The sequence below is a fragment of the Saccopteryx bilineata genome, chromosome 7 (genome assembly GCF_036850765.1).
Source record: "Saccopteryx bilineata isolate mSacBil1 chromosome 7, mSacBil1_pri_phased_curated, whole genome shotgun sequence".
NCBI lineage: Eukaryota > Metazoa > Chordata > Mammalia > Chiroptera > Emballonuridae > Saccopteryx > Saccopteryx bilineata.
In genome coordinates, this window is record NC_089496.1 from 14,246,219 (window position 1) to 14,261,706 (window position 15,488).

General features: G+C 40.4%; 1 protein-coding gene across 1 annotated transcript in view; it reads right to left on the reverse strand.

Moving 5' to 3' along the window:
- The window catches only part of SLC26A5 (solute carrier family 26 member 5), a 36,169-nt gene extending 24,993 nt beyond the window's left edge, over window positions 1–11,176 (reverse strand). Inside the window, exons 1-2 of the mRNA XM_066238635.1 lie at window positions 11,025–11,176; window positions 8,436–8,575 (exon numbers count right to left, since the gene is read on the reverse strand). Coding sequence (XP_066094732.1) covers window positions 8,436–8,575; window positions 11,025–11,176 — 292 coding nt within the window. The remainder of the gene's footprint in view (window positions 1–8,435; window positions 8,576–11,024) is intronic.
- Between the last annotated feature and the right edge of the window lie 4,312 nt (window positions 11,177–15,488).

The following is a 15,488-nucleotide window of genomic DNA, read 5'->3' on the forward strand; positions in this document are numbered from 1 at the left end:
ATAGGCAGTTCACACCCTTTTATCTATAGATTATTTTTTTCTTGCAAAAATTAGGCAGCACATTCCCCAAGCTCCAGGGGCACATGTCCAGTGCTCTGAGGGGTTCTCTTGCAGCCTTTCCTTCTTCCTTGACTTTAGAAGGAGAGAAAATGTACAGGGCTTACACCTCTAGAAAATTCTCTAGAAAAATCTTCATTTAAAATATATTAGCAATCTGTTTGTCTCATTTATAGTTCTGCACAGATGGTCTGGCATCCCTCTTCAAAATGTGGAGACAATACACACCTTTGTTCTCAGCTTTGGGGCGTCAGCTAAACATCTGGGAGAACTGTAAAATTCACTTAATTCAATGTCATGTTATTAAAAAAATAATTTTAGCAAAAGGAGTTGGGAAAGCATTCCTGTTTCATATGTAATAATACAATCACTTTAATATTGTCTTTTTTAATTTATTGATTTCTAGAGAGAGGAGAAAGAAAGAAGGGGAAGAAAGGGAAGCATGAGCTCATGGTAGATGCTTCTGGTCTGTGCCTTGACCAGGCAAACCTGGGGTCTCAAACCAGCGACCTCAGTAATCCAGGTTGACACTTGATCCACTGTGCCGCCACAGGACAGGTTAATGTCTTTTTTAAAAACATTTTATCTCTAGCAAAGAAACATATATCCACAATTTAAAAAGCAAAGCTGTACTACAAGGCTCCAAGGAAGAGCCCGCACTCTTCTCCCCCTTCCAGGGTCCGCCACCAGAGGCACTCATCTCTGACTCTTAGCTGTTTTCCTACCACGTAGCTCCATTTCTCTACATCAGCAGTACTCAAAGAGTACTGAGAGAGAGGTTTTGCTCCCTAGGGGACATCTGACAATTTCTGAAGCCACTTTTTATTATCACGACTGGGGGTGGGGATTGCTGTGGGCACCTCGTGGCAGAGCCACTGATGCTGCTGAACAGCCCCCACAACCAACAGCGTGCAGGGCGTGTGCACACTGAAACCTTCTTCTGTGTAGCATGCATACATGGTTATTTCTTGGTTTATTGGTTTTAGGCAAACTATTGACTTTATTATGTGTATTTCTTCTGCTTCCCCAGTCATGTGACTATTTTGTCCATTCTAAAAACTTTTGGGATCTTCTATCTATCCCTGGTATCCTGCTGTTTTACTATGTGATAGGGTTGCAGGAGGGGGCATGACCCCCTCCTCCCTTAAGTAGACGAAGGGACATTAAAAACTGGACATTCCAGATCACCTCCCTGCAGGCGTCCGAATTGACTCACCCAAGTGTAGAAGGTCCCCTAGCTTACTTACGGTTGACTACCCCCCCATGACTACCAACCCCCAACCTCGAATCCCCTATTTAATCCTACCTGATAGAGAACCGGTCGCTGACCTCCGCCTTCGGAGTCAGCCTGGCAGATGACCCCTAGTACACTTTTCTTGCCTAAACTTGGGTGTCCTCCTTCGGCTGACCTTATACTGTGGTGTGCGCTGTTTTAAGTTATTTTCACTTAATTTGCCGGGTTCTTTCTTGGTGGTTGCACTCAGTCTGAAAACTCATGTATTTCAATTCTGAGAATATTCTTTGATAATCTCGTCCTTTCTGTTTCCCTTCTTCTTTCTGGATCTCCCAGTAGATGTATAATGGAACAATAGTATCAGCCTCTGGTCTTTTATCCCTTTTATTGATCTTGTCCATTTATTTATCTTTTTCTTCTACCTCCAGGAGATTCTACTTCCAACCCTTTGACTCAATATTTTATTCCACATCACATTTTTAATTTCTATGAGCTCATTTTTATTCTCTGAATGTTTTATTTATTTTTTACTTATTTTTATTGATTGATTTTTTTTAGGGGGGGAAGAGAGAAAGGGGGAGGAGCAGGAAGCATCAACTCCCATATGTGCCTTGACCAGGCAAGCTCAAGGTTTCGAACCGGCAACCTCAGCGTTCCAGGTTGACGCTTTATCCCACTGCGCCACCACAGGTTAGGCTGAATGTTCTTTTTAAAATTGCATCCTGTTCTTGTTTCATGGATTCTATATGGTTTTACATCTTGCTAAGGATATTATAGGGCAAATAAATATTTTATTTGCCTTCTCCACTATTTATGTTCCCAGTGAGTTCCTCCCATCTGTTTGGATTTTTTTTTTTTTATTCAGTGAGAGGTGGGGAGGCAGAGAGACAGACTCCTGCATGTGCCTAACCAGGATCCACTGAGCAAGACCACGAGGGGGCGATGCTCTGCCATCTGGGACCATGCTTGCAACTGAGCTCTTCTTAGCCCCTGAAGCAGAGGCCATGGAGCCATCCTCAGCATCAAGGACCAACCTTCTCCAATTGAGCCATGGCTGCAGGAGGGAAAGAGAGAGAGAGAGAGAAAGAAGCAAGACTGGCAGGGGTGAAGAAGCAAATGGTCACTTATCCTGTGTGCCCTGACAGGAAATCAAACCTGGGACATCCACATGCCAGGTCGACGCTCTACCACTGAGCCAACTGGCCAGGGCCTGTTTGGATTGTTTTCTATCCTTCCTGAAGTTTTATGTGTATTGGCCCACTTTGTTTACTGATGAGCCTGACTGTACAGCAACTGGGTGACCAGACAGCATCTTCATTGGGGCCTCCCAGTTATCACTGTAGCTCTTTTCTCGAGGAGCAGTTTACTGGCTGTTCTGGGCTAGCAGTTCTTGCTGGCTCTTTGGAGCTAGACAGGCCAGGAAAAGCCTTTCTTAGCTCACAGTTCATTGTGTAGACTTTTACACTTAACCCTTCTGACACCTTTCAATATTTTCACTCCACCATCCTCTGCATGAGCACGTGGGGACCCGAGTGTCTATATGCCAGTTATTACACTGACTGTCCACTGCTTCTCTTGCTTCTAGCCCTCAGCCTCTCACCTTTAACAATCAATACTTGGAGCCTCCAATTTCCCAATGTTCGGCAAGATAGACACCTAAATATTAACCTCCTTCACTCTGATAAATCAGTGGTCACAGGCCCATCAGTTAACATCTTTTAAGTTTTTTCCAGCTCCACAGTGTCTCCTCTTCCATTTTTGTTGTCCTTGTTGGTTTACACAATTTCCTCCTCCTTTAACATGATTTTAGGGGAATTTTAACTGAATTAGAGATAGAAGCATATATTCAATCTGCTATGCTTAATAAAGTCTTCTTACTAATTTAAATCATTTATCAACCACAAAAAGTTAATTTACTATCACATATCTCTTTCTTTGCTATATATATATTTTTCACATTTATCTATCTTCATTGACCAGCGATGGGCAGAAATATCCCTTTTCCATACAAATTTGATTGTGGGAAGACCTACGCCACTCAGCAATGCACATCTACTGGCTTATTCCCTGGTTTGAAAGAATTTCTTCCTTTCTGTAATGACACATGATGCTGGTTCTCCTTCCCCCTTTCCAATACTTTTTTTTTTAGTTTAAAAATTTAAGTTTTAATTGAAATGATTGGAGTGACATTAGTTAATAAAATTACATGTTTCAAGTGTACGATTCTGTACCGCAGCGTCTGTGTGCTGTGCTGTGCTCATCTCCAGCCACGCCTCCTTCCATCGCCACTCGTCCCCCTCTGCCCTCTTCTGCCTCCACCCCCCTCCCTCTCCTAATTATCCTACTGTGGTCTGTGTCTATGAGTGTTTGGGGGTTTTTTTTGCTTAATCTCTTCACCTTTTTCACCCAGCCTCCTAACCCATCTCTCCTCTGACAGCTGTCAATCTGTTCTCTATCGATAAATCTGTTTCTAGTTTGTTCATTAGTTCATTTTGTTCATTAGATTCCACAGATGAGTGAAATCACTTGGTATTTGTCTTCGCTGACTGGCCTATTTCACTTAGCATAATGACCTCCAGGTTCATTCCTGCTGTTGCAACAGTTAAGATTTCCTTCTACTGGGTGTGGTGGCGCGCACCTGTAGTCCCAGCTACTCGCTTGAGCCCAGGAGTTCTGGGCTGTAGTGCACTATGCCGATGGGGTGTCCGCACTAAATTCGGCATCAATATGGTGACCTCCCAGAAGCAGGGGACCACCAGGTTGCCTAAGGAGGGGTGAACCGGCCCAGGTCGGAAAAAATTTCCTTCTTTTTTATGGACTAAAAGTATTTCATTGTGGAAATGTACCACAGTTTTTTTTATCCACTCATCTATTGATGGGTACTTGGGCTGTTTCCAAATCTTGGCTATTGTAAATAATGCTGCAGTGAACAAGGGGTGCATATGTTCTTTTGAATTAGTGTTTTGGGGTTTTTTTTGTATAAAGTCCCAAAAGTGGAATCACTGGGTCATAAGGCAGTTCCATTTTCAAGTTTTTGAAGAAACCCCATGTTGCTTTCCACAGTGGCTGCACCAGTCTGCATTACCATCAACAGTGCACAAGGGTTCCCTTTTCTCCACATCTTTGCCAACATTTGTTGTTTGCTGATTTATTGATGACAGTCATTCTGACAGGTGTGAGGTGATATCTCATTGTGGTTTTAATTTTTGTTTTTCTGATGATTAGAGATGCTGAGCATCTTCTCATATGTCTATTGGCCATCTGTATGTCCTCTTTAAAGAAGTGTCTCCTCAGGTCCTCTGCTCATTTTTTAATGGGATTGATTTTTTTTTGGTATTGAGTTTTATAAGTTCTTTATACATTTTTGTTAACCTGTTATTAGATGTATTATTGGTGAATATGTTCTCCCATTCAGTGGTTTCTTTTAATTTTGTTGATAGTTTCCTTTGCTATGCAAAACTTTTTAGTTTGAGGTAGTCTGATTTATTTTTTGTTTCCCTTGCCTGAGGAAATAAAAAAAAATATTGCTACAAAAAATGTCAAAGATTTTACTGTCTATGTTTCCTTCCAAGATTTTTATAGTTTCTAGTTTTATATTTAAGTCTTTGACCTATTCTGAGGTTATTCTTGTGTGTGATGTAAAAAAGGTGGTCTAGTTTCATTTTTTTGCATGTATGTGTTCAATTTTCCAACACCATTTATTGAGTATACTGCCTTTATCCCATTGTATGTTCTTGCCTCCTCTGTCAAATATTAATTGACCATAAAGGTGGGGATTGATTTCTGGGTTCTCTGTTCTGTTCTATTGATCTATATATCTGTTTTTATGCCAACTCCATGCTGTTTTGATTACTATGACCTTGTAGTATAGTTTGATATCAGATGGCATGGTACCTCCAACTTTGTTCTTCTCAAGATTGCTGTGGCTATTTGGAGTCTTTTCTGTTTCCATATAAATTTTTGGAATATTTGTTCTACATTCTATGAAATATACCATTGGTATTTTGATAAGAATTATATTGAATATTCATATTGCATTGAATAGTATGAACATTTTAATGATGTTAATTCTTCCTATCCATAAACATGATATATGCTTCCACTTATTGGTATCGTCTTCGATTTCTTTCTTCAGCGTCTTATAATAGTCTGAGTACAAGTCTTTTACAGTCTTGGTTAAATTTATTCTTAGGTATTTTATTCTTTTTGATGCAATTGTAAATGGGATAGTTTTCTATTCTGATATCTTTATTGGTGCATAAAAATGCAATTGATTTCTGGATACTTCTTTTGTATCCTGCTACTTTACTGAATTCATTTATCAGTTTTAGTAGTTTTTTTGTGAAATGCTTACGGTTCTTTATATATAATATCATGTCATCTGCATATAATGATAGTTTTACATCTGACTTTCTGATTTGGTTGCCCTTTATTTCTTCTTCTTGTCTGACTGCTGTGGTTAGGACTTTTAGTACTATTTTGAATAACAGAGGTAGAAGCAGACATACCAGTCTTGTTGCCGATCTTCAAAGAAACACTTTTAGTTTTTGCCCATTGAGTATGATGTTGGCTGTGGGTCTGTCATAGATGGCCTTTGTTATGTTGAGGTATGTTCCCTCTATCCCCACTTTGTGGAGAGTTTTGATCATAAATGGGTGATGGATTTTATCAAATATTTTTCTGCATCCATTCATATGATTATGTGATTTTTTATCCTTCATTTTGTTTCTGTGGTGTATCACATTTATTGATTTGCAGATACTGTACCAATCTTGCATCCCCAGAATAAATCCCACTTGATCATGGCTTATGATATTTTAATGTATTGCTGAATCTGGCTTGCTAAAATCTTGTTATAGATTTTAGCATCTCTGTTCAGCAGGGATATTGGCCTATAGTTTTCTTTCATTGTAGGGTCTTTATCTTGTTATGGAATTAGGCTAATGTTAGTCTCATAAAATGAGCTTGGGCAGGCATGGCCAACAGTTTTTGCCCCCGGGCCAGATTAGAAAGAAAACTTTTTTCACGGGCTGGATGAAATATTAAAATTAAAAAATGTTAAATACAAAAATGATTCATTTAAGTAAACAAAATTTTATTATGTAATTTGTTTATGAATAAATGTGAGTGAAAAAAATTTTAATATATATTATTTTGATAAAAATATAATTACATTCCATATAAATATACAAACTGTATCACAATCAATTGAAATAATATTTAACAGAATGAGCTTGAAGGGGTTATATTGCAAATTAAACAATTATTTCATTTTACAAACAGCCTGGACACATTTTCAGTTATCAACTGCAGCTACTGTCTATGCTACAATGCCACTTGATTCAGCACAGTTGGCCACAAAAATAACGAACTGTTTGACCTTGGGTGCGCACTGGCAAACTCTGCCTAAAAGAATGTGGGTTTCACATCGCTGCTAAACGTCAAACAGTTCATATCAAGTACAGACGAGTACAAAAGTTGTAAATCTTTATAATGGCATATTTTAAAAAAATAAAGAAGTATTGCGAATCCATTCAACCAATTATTGAAGTAAACCCTAGATTAGTCACACGTGGAATTCTTTTCCGCGTATCACTATCTTCTTAAATATCTCGATTTCCAATAATCAAAGACGCTTCCGCTTCTGAGTAGCTGAGATTTTAAAGTAGTGGAGAATATTAAAAATTTAATCGTAGGCCGCATAAAGTCATTACGTGGGCTGCATCCGGCCTGCGGGCTGTATGTTGACCATGCCTGAGCTTGGGAGTCTTCCTTCCTCTTAAAATTTTTGGAACAATTTGAGAAGAATAGGTTTTATTCTTTGAATGTTTAATAAAATTTACCTGTGAAGCCATCTGGTCTAGGTCTTTTGTTTGTTGGAATTTTTTTGATTTCTGTTTCAATTTTATTAGTTATAATCCCTTTATTCAGATTTTCAATTCTTCCCGATTCAGTTTTATAAGATGGTATGTTTGTAGGAATTTAACCATTTGTTCCAGGTTGTCTCATGTATTTGCATACGGTTGTTCATACTCTCTTACAATCCTTTGTATTTCTGTAGTGTCAGATGTTACTTCTGCTCTTTCATTTCTGGTTTGATTTATTTGGGTGGGTCCTTTCTTTTTTTTGTTGATAATCTGGTTAAAGATTATTCTATCTTGTTTATCTTTTCAAAGAACCAGCTTTTGGTTTCATTGATCTTCTGTATTTTTTTTAACTGTATTTTGTTTATTTCTGCTCTGATCTTTATTATATCCTTCCTTCTATTCACTTTGGGCTTTGTTTCTTTTTCTAGTATTTTCAAGTGTAAGGTTGGATTGTTTATTTGATATTTTTCTTGTTTCTTGAGATAGGCCTCTAATGCCATGAATTTCCCTCTTAGGATTGAAAAAATTAATGAGATGTTCTTAAATTCTTTGTGTGTGTATGTGTGTGTGACAGAGACAGAGAGAGAGACAGAGAGAGGTACAGACAGGAAGGGAGAGAGATGAGAAGCATCAATTATTCATTGTGGCATCTTAGTTGTCCATTGATTGCTTTCTCATATGTGCTTTGACCGGGGGTGGGGGGCTACAACAGACTGAGTGACCATTTGCTCAAGCCAGCAACCTTGGGCTCAAGCTGGTGAGCCTTGCTCAAAACTGATGAACCCACATTCAAGCCAGCAACCTTGGGATTTCGAACCTGGGTTCTCTGCATCCCAGTCTGACGCTCCATCCACTGTCCCATCGCCTGGTCAGGCAAGATGTTCTTAAATTCTTATTGCAGGTATAAAAATCACACAAATGCAGAGGAATTCAGTATTTCAAGACCCCTTGTAATTAGAGTATGAATTTATAGTCAATAACCTTAATGATGACAACCCCGACAGCCTTTCACAGAGTGACCAATGAACCCAGCCAGCCCTAACAGTACTGATCTGCAAAACAGTATCACCGCATTTTACTGCCATTACCTCTGGCGCTTTTTAAGGGTTACATTTTTCTGAAGAATTCTTTCAGAGAGGTCAAGTTTACTAGAATATGATTATGATAAAAACTATGAATTTGCCATCATGATAAAATTAAACTGAAAAAAGGTCTAGCAATTGTTTGAGGAGATGGTAGTTAAGAGAAACAAACAAAAATAAATATATTCTACTGACCTTGAGGAAGCTGAAGTACCCCTGTGCTTATGCCTGAGACCAGGTCTCCCAACACATACTCCTTGAACTTGTACGCTGGCAACCACTTAGTTATGGGTAAGAACATATAAATGATGTTTCTTATTTTCTTAGGAGTACATCTGAGAGGACAGAGAGAGAGGAAAAAAATGAGAAACATTTCGCTAGAATTCAAACCAAGGTGTTTTCCCTTCCTTATATATCCTGGGAAGATAAGGAAAACATTCACCACTGGTACTGAGAATAAGCTTTCACTTTGCAGAAATCAGAGGCAAGAAGAACTGCTTTTTGCAATTTGTTGTTGTTGGGAACATTTAAATTGCTTCCATAATAATGCTCTACAGCCATCTGTGAAAAATGAGAAAATTTTTGATTCAGAATAATTGAGATAACCCAGAAGCTATTATTTGAATAAACAACATCCTTACTGTACTTTCTGAGATGGAATATAAGCAAAGTAAGAAAATTATTTACTGAGTTAATTTTTGAATGTGGAATTACTGATCAGCATCTGCCTGTTTAGTTTTCCCCTTCCTTATAAAATGAAGGAGGTTTATATGGGTATTCTGAGCTTTATTATCACATATCCATTGCTTTAGGGTCTTCGATTAGGTAAACCCAAACACCATCTGTCGTTGGGGTGTAGTAGCTGCTATGTCTGGCTGTCCTGATTAGGTGGGACACCAAGCTGATAAAACCAAGGCCTTGCATTTAATCTATATGGTTCAATTAACTTTGATACATAAACCATGTTCTGGGCTTTGGCCAGTCCTTTGCCAGACTATGCCAATAATAAAAGACATCACTAAGAGTCTGGACAGATGAGTTGCACTGCCACTATGAAAACCTTAAGTCCTGCTGGTGACAAGGGAGAAATTTATTCCACTCAAAGTATAATAATACATTATTGCAGCATGCATGGTATTTTATGTAGTGTCTGTAGTGGTTAAGAGTGTCTAGTAATTAGATGAAGGAAGATACTGGAAGCAAAACATGAGGCAACTGTGGCAAAAGCACTGAATTTCAATTAAATAACTAGATTTGATACCTTGTTTAGAAAAATTGAGATATTAATAATAGCTACATTTATACAGGGGGTCCTCAGGTTAAGACAGTCTTGACATACCATGTTTCAAGTTTACAACACTTACTCCCATAAAAACTTAAAAAAATTGAGATGTGGCCCTGGCTGGTTGGCTCAGTGCTTGAGTGTTGGCCCCGTGTGTGGATGTCCCAGGTTTGACTGATTCCTGGTCAGGGCACACAGGAGAAGCATCCATCTGCTTTTCCACCCTTCCCTCTTCTCCCCCTCCTGCAGCCATGGCTTGAATGAGCAGGTTGGCCTTGGGCACTGAGGATGGCTCCATGACCTTGTCTCAGGTGCTAAAATAGCTCAGTTGCCGAGCAATGGAGCAGCAGCCCCAGATGGGGGTGGTCGGGTGGATCTCAGTCATAGCGCATGCAGGAGTCTGTCTCTCCACCTCCCTGACTCTCACTTGATTAAAAAAAATTGAGACATGAGTTTTTCGGCTTACGTTGTTAGTGTTGTACTAACAGACTATGTGGTGAGTTAGTTTGGTTGTGTGTGGCATAAGAATACAAGTACTATGTACAGTACAGTATATTTATGTCCTTTTCCTTTTTCTGTGGCTTAGTTGTGTTTTTATGTTCTAGATTATGATTTTACAACTGTGTTAGGATAGGTAAGTGACTTAGGCTAGGGTGTGTTTTGACTTACACCAAAATTCGGGTTACATCACTGTTGTAGGAACAGAACTATGTTGTAACCCCAGGACCCCCTGTATAGTACTTGCATTATGCCTAACCCCCAGTAACTTTACAATGTAAGTACTATTCTTATCCCCATGTTACAAAGCAGGAAACTCAAGTGCACAGCTGGTAGGTGGTTGGGATGAGGAGAAAGCTTACTGAGACAGTCTAACTCCAGTGCATACACTTCCACCTCTCCTGTGATTACACCTTGAGCACAGGGCCACGGTATAGCTTCAACGAACACACGGAACACCAAAGGTATGGCCTCAAGGGTTCAGGAGGCAGTAATCAAATAGCTTGGTTTTAAAGTCTGGGAGTTTCAGTAGGCACACAGGTATTAACATTCCCAGGTTAGCAACAAGGCTATGTGTGTGTCTCCAAAATTAAGTCACAGGACCTGAGGGTTCTCGACAGCTTAGGTTGGGACTTAGATTCAAGGTGTTGCTAAATGGGGCAGAAGTCAAGGGTAGAAAAAAGAGAATGGTTGGAGTATTCTGAGAAAAGGGAAGAGGTGGGTATTTTGAAGGTGGTGGAGAAATGAAAAGTGGGTTATTTATATAAACTTTTACACATGCGTCCTGAGGCACAGCAGGGATTTAGTAAATATGGTGAAGCACATAGGAAGCCTACGCTCAGTCAGACAGCTATCCCCAAATGACCCCTGTGGACAGTTCTGCATATCGCAAGTGCTCACCATTCATTTTCTCTCCTTTTCCTCAGATTTTCCTTACACATTTGACTTTGCTTCTTTCATAACTGAATGACAGAATAAAGAAAACATGTTCAAACCCGACCTACGTGAATGCCTGTTTCAGTTTATCCCCAATGGAATCCGAAATCTTGTCCTTCTTGTGCAGTCTCTCCTGGAGGGCCAGGTGACTGAAGATGGGCCGGTCCACATAGTACTTCTGGGCTGCTGCAAGGATTTCAGTCTCTTCAACATGATCCATAGTACACTGAAATGATTCATCAAAAGCAGGAGACAAGCATTTCCTGAGTGTCACTAGGAAGAAAATAAAAAGTCTCTTTCAGATGCTAAAATGCAACCGATAACTGGAAGCATCTCTTCCTTGTTGCATTCTAAGTCTCTGAAGACTTCATCTTTGGATGCCCCAGACCACCTACCATAGTGATCTGTATATAGCAGGCACTAATAAATGAAATCAAAGCAATAAAAATCAATTCCCTCTCCCAAGGGCAATAAGTGCATGATGTGCATACTTTTTTTTTTTTTTTTTTTTTTTGTATTTTTCTGAAGCTGGAAACGGGGAGAGACAGTCAGACAGACTCCTGCATGCGCCCGACCCGGATCCACCCGGCTCGCCCACCAGGGGGCAATGCTCTGCCCCTCTGGGGCATCGCTCTGCCATGACCAGAGCCACTCTAGCGCCTGGGGCAGAGGCCAAGGAGCCATCCCCAGCGCCCGGGCCATCTTTGCTCCAATGGAGCCGTGGCTGCGGGAGGGGAAGAGAGAGACAGAGAGGAAGGAGGGGGGGGCGGTGGAGAAGCAAATGGGCGCTTCTCCTATGTGCCCTGGCCAGGAATCAAACCCGGGTCCCCCCCACGCCAGGCTGACACTCTACCGCTGAGCCAACCGGCCAGGGCGATGTGTATACTTTGAACAAAGCTCATATTAAATTCAATGGCTAAATCTTGCAGTCAGTGGGCTCCAGCTACATTAGAGGAACTGTGACTCAAGCCAACTCTGACCACTCATATATCAAGAAAACAGAAAAAGGGGTGAGATCAATGCTTAAACTGACCCTAATATTTTGTTCCATTTAGCTGTGTACTCACTGATTGCTTCTTATATGTGCCCTGATCGGGGACTGAACCCGTAACTTCGGCATGCTGGGACAACACTCTATCCCGTTTCACCCAGCCAGCACCAACCCCAGGATTCTGAAGGTATACTAGCTTCCTTTCCAATTCTGTATTCACATTTGATTGCACCTCAAATTAATTTATGGTTCAGAGCTGAGGCTTATATGGCTCCGTAAGGAAAGTCCCTGGTGACTTCTGCAAAAAGCTGCAACTTAAAAACATCAATGCAATATTATAATATAGTTTTAAAGTTGGTTATGTTGACATGTGCAAGACTACTAGGGTGGGTAATAAATTTTTGTACCATAGTGAATACTATCTTTATAAGAATGAAATAAATAAGGAATAAAAATCCAGTATGTTTGTACACACAGAAATGTGTTTAAGAATGTTCACTATCTTTATGATTGTAATAAACTGGAAAAAACTCAAATGCTACTGTATGCAATAAAAGATATATTTTGGTATAGTCATAAATTGAATGCTAGGTAGTAGTTAAAACAAATAAACTAAATCTATCTGTCATCATCAATAAATCTCAAAAACTTAATTTCCAATAAAAAAGCAAGAGAAGGATGGATACATTGAGGATGCAGTTATTCGAAACTAAAAATGTATAAAGCAATAATGTACGCTGTTTATAGATATATATGTAAGTAGAAAACGTGTAAGAGCATGCATGACAATGACAAGCGCTCCGATCAGCAGGGCTGCCTTTGGAGAGAGGGGAATGAGGCTCGGGAGAGATAGGGAGCTTTAACTAACTGCATCTGCAATGTTTGAGTTTATAATGTAAAAAGTTAACTGGCATGAATAGAGCAAAATGTTAAGATTTGATCAAGTAAGTGGTAAGTAAACTTGTGTTTGTTACATGATTCTTTGTATTTATCTATAAATTTGAACAATATACTTATAAGAAAAGATTAAGTGCACAACAACTAAAGCCAGTGCTTCCCACTGATGCACATAAACCGCAGAGCAGTGGGGGTTAGCCTGAGCTGACATATGATGTCTATATGGTGAGCACAGGGTGCTCACACCAATGTTGGTGAATACAGCTCCCTCACAGTGAAAAGTCAGATTTTCACCAAACTGACATTACATTCACAGTCAAATCAGGCTCATGTGACCAACCACAGAACATTGAGCAAAAATAAATGCTTATGACCAAGGATTTTGAAAATTCAAAAGTCTAAAATAAAAGAGAATTCAAGTACCAATAAAGATAATATGATATAAAAAGATTAGTCTGGAGAAGGAATTTTTGCAGCAGAATCTGACAAAGATTGTATGTGTTTTGTTTTAGGCTCATCTAACTTTCTGTGGTCACTCTAGGAACATCCTGATATCCAGGGAGATCTGGGCTGATGTAATGTGAGTTGAGTTGGACACGGCAACGCTACCACACTGCCTTCTACCTGCTCCTCCTCCTCCAAACATTACAGGAGAGTTGTAGGACTGTTTGTAATTCAGGAAACCAACCACGCAAAGAGCTCCTTTCTCTAAGAAACAGCATTTCTTCCCCCGCACTCTCCTTCCATTTCCCTACACCCTTTATGTTTAAGAAGCCTGGCTTGTCCTCTGCTTCTCTGAAGTCTCCCCTCTCCTCTAATTCCCCACAGACTGTGTCTATAGTCGCTACTTTGTATAACTTTCTATTTTTCTCCCCCTGTATTATAATTATTGTTCTCAGCTTCTAGGCCATAAATTGCTGAGGCAACAAGGCAATGTGCTACCCAGAGTTCCCAGGCCCTAGCTCGGAGCTGGTCTCTCAGCAGGCGCTCAGGAACTGCTGGGTGAATACAGTCTTTGGATTGGTGTCTCGTGGTTGCTGATGACTGTATCCCTGGTGGCCAAGGCCAAGTTAGAGAAACTCTGGAGCAGGAAAGCGTTGGGCCATACCGGTTTATTGGAGGCTTGCGAGACAGGCAAGCAAATAAACAAAAGGAAAGAGCTAATAGACAAAGGAAAACCTGCTATTCGCAGTCAGGGCAAAGGAGCAAGGAAAACTGCACCTCACGGAGGCGGGAGAGCGATCTGGGAGAATCACGGCCCAGGGGAAGCCCCCATAGCCTTACATAGGCTGGGCACACGTGCCTCTGCCACGTGCTCACGCACTAATCAAGCAAAGTGCTTGCAGTCGGTAAACCCGCCAGCAAGCCTAACACAGCTGCCCTACAGTAACACATGCCAACCTTTCTCTCTGTTATATCACAGTACAAGAGATTAAGTCTATTTTAAATACTTTTACTTTACAGTTTCTTCTGGACACCTGCTCCTTGGTTGTCTTCTGTCCTATTTTAGAAAGGTTATTTCTTCCTTCATACAGCTACTCAGAGAGAAAAAGGCCAGCTAGATCTAGGGAGATCTAATAAGAATCAGACTGTTTTTTCCTCCCAATTGCAAAAACTCAGTTTTACCAATGATTTTACATTTACTGCTGTTAACGGGATGAACTATGATGACTACTGTCTAAGGATGTTGCATATCTCCAACGCAGTGGTGACCAAACCTGGCCAGTCACTGCCAGTCTGTGGAAAGGTATAAAACACTGGTGTTGGGGCCTCACTCAGTTAGATTCACACTGGATTTGAGCAGATGGTAGAGAAACTCTGGAGCCAGAAAGCATTGGGTCATTACTGTTCAATGGAGCCTTGCAACAATGGACAAGCAAACAGGCAGGGAAAACCTCTCCTCACGGCAGCAAGTGAATGAACAGTAAAACAACCCTCACAGTGGTGGGGCAATCCACAACTCGCCATCTGCCATCCACCATCCACCACCCTCAATCTGCCCTGAGCACAAGCACCCATATACTTGCATAGACTATACACACGTAGCACTGCCACGCGCTCCGCACTAATCAAGCCAAGTTCTTGCAGCCAGTAAACCAGTTAGCAAGCCTAACACAGCTGTTTTCCCAACATATACACTTTTAGAAAGTTAATAATGAAGCAGTGACATGATTAACGCCAGATGAAATCCTTTTAAGTAATCTTTATACTGTATGATATGCTATAACATAATAAATATAGTAAGGTTTAATGTAATATGCTTACTCAAAAGTGCATGAAATAAATTTTGAAGAGGAATTTGAAATATAAGGGCATGATATGGCAGTGAAAATGGTTGTCTGAACTTGCCATTTTCATTTAGGGAACTGCTTCTCAGCCCTGGCGGCACATTGGAATTACCTGGCAGCTTTAACGACTGCTGATGCCTGCTTCTACCACAGGGAGCTGATTTAATTGGTCTGGAAGGCAGGCAGGAATTTAGAGCTTAAGAGCTTTCCAGGTGATTCTAATGTGCAGCCAAGGTTCAAAACCACTGACTCCATGGATGGCAGTATAAAAACCCACCCACAACCACCCACTCCCTCCACATAGGAACTGACTAGGGTGTAAACAAATTGTGTGCATCACTGTCTTTGCTTATATG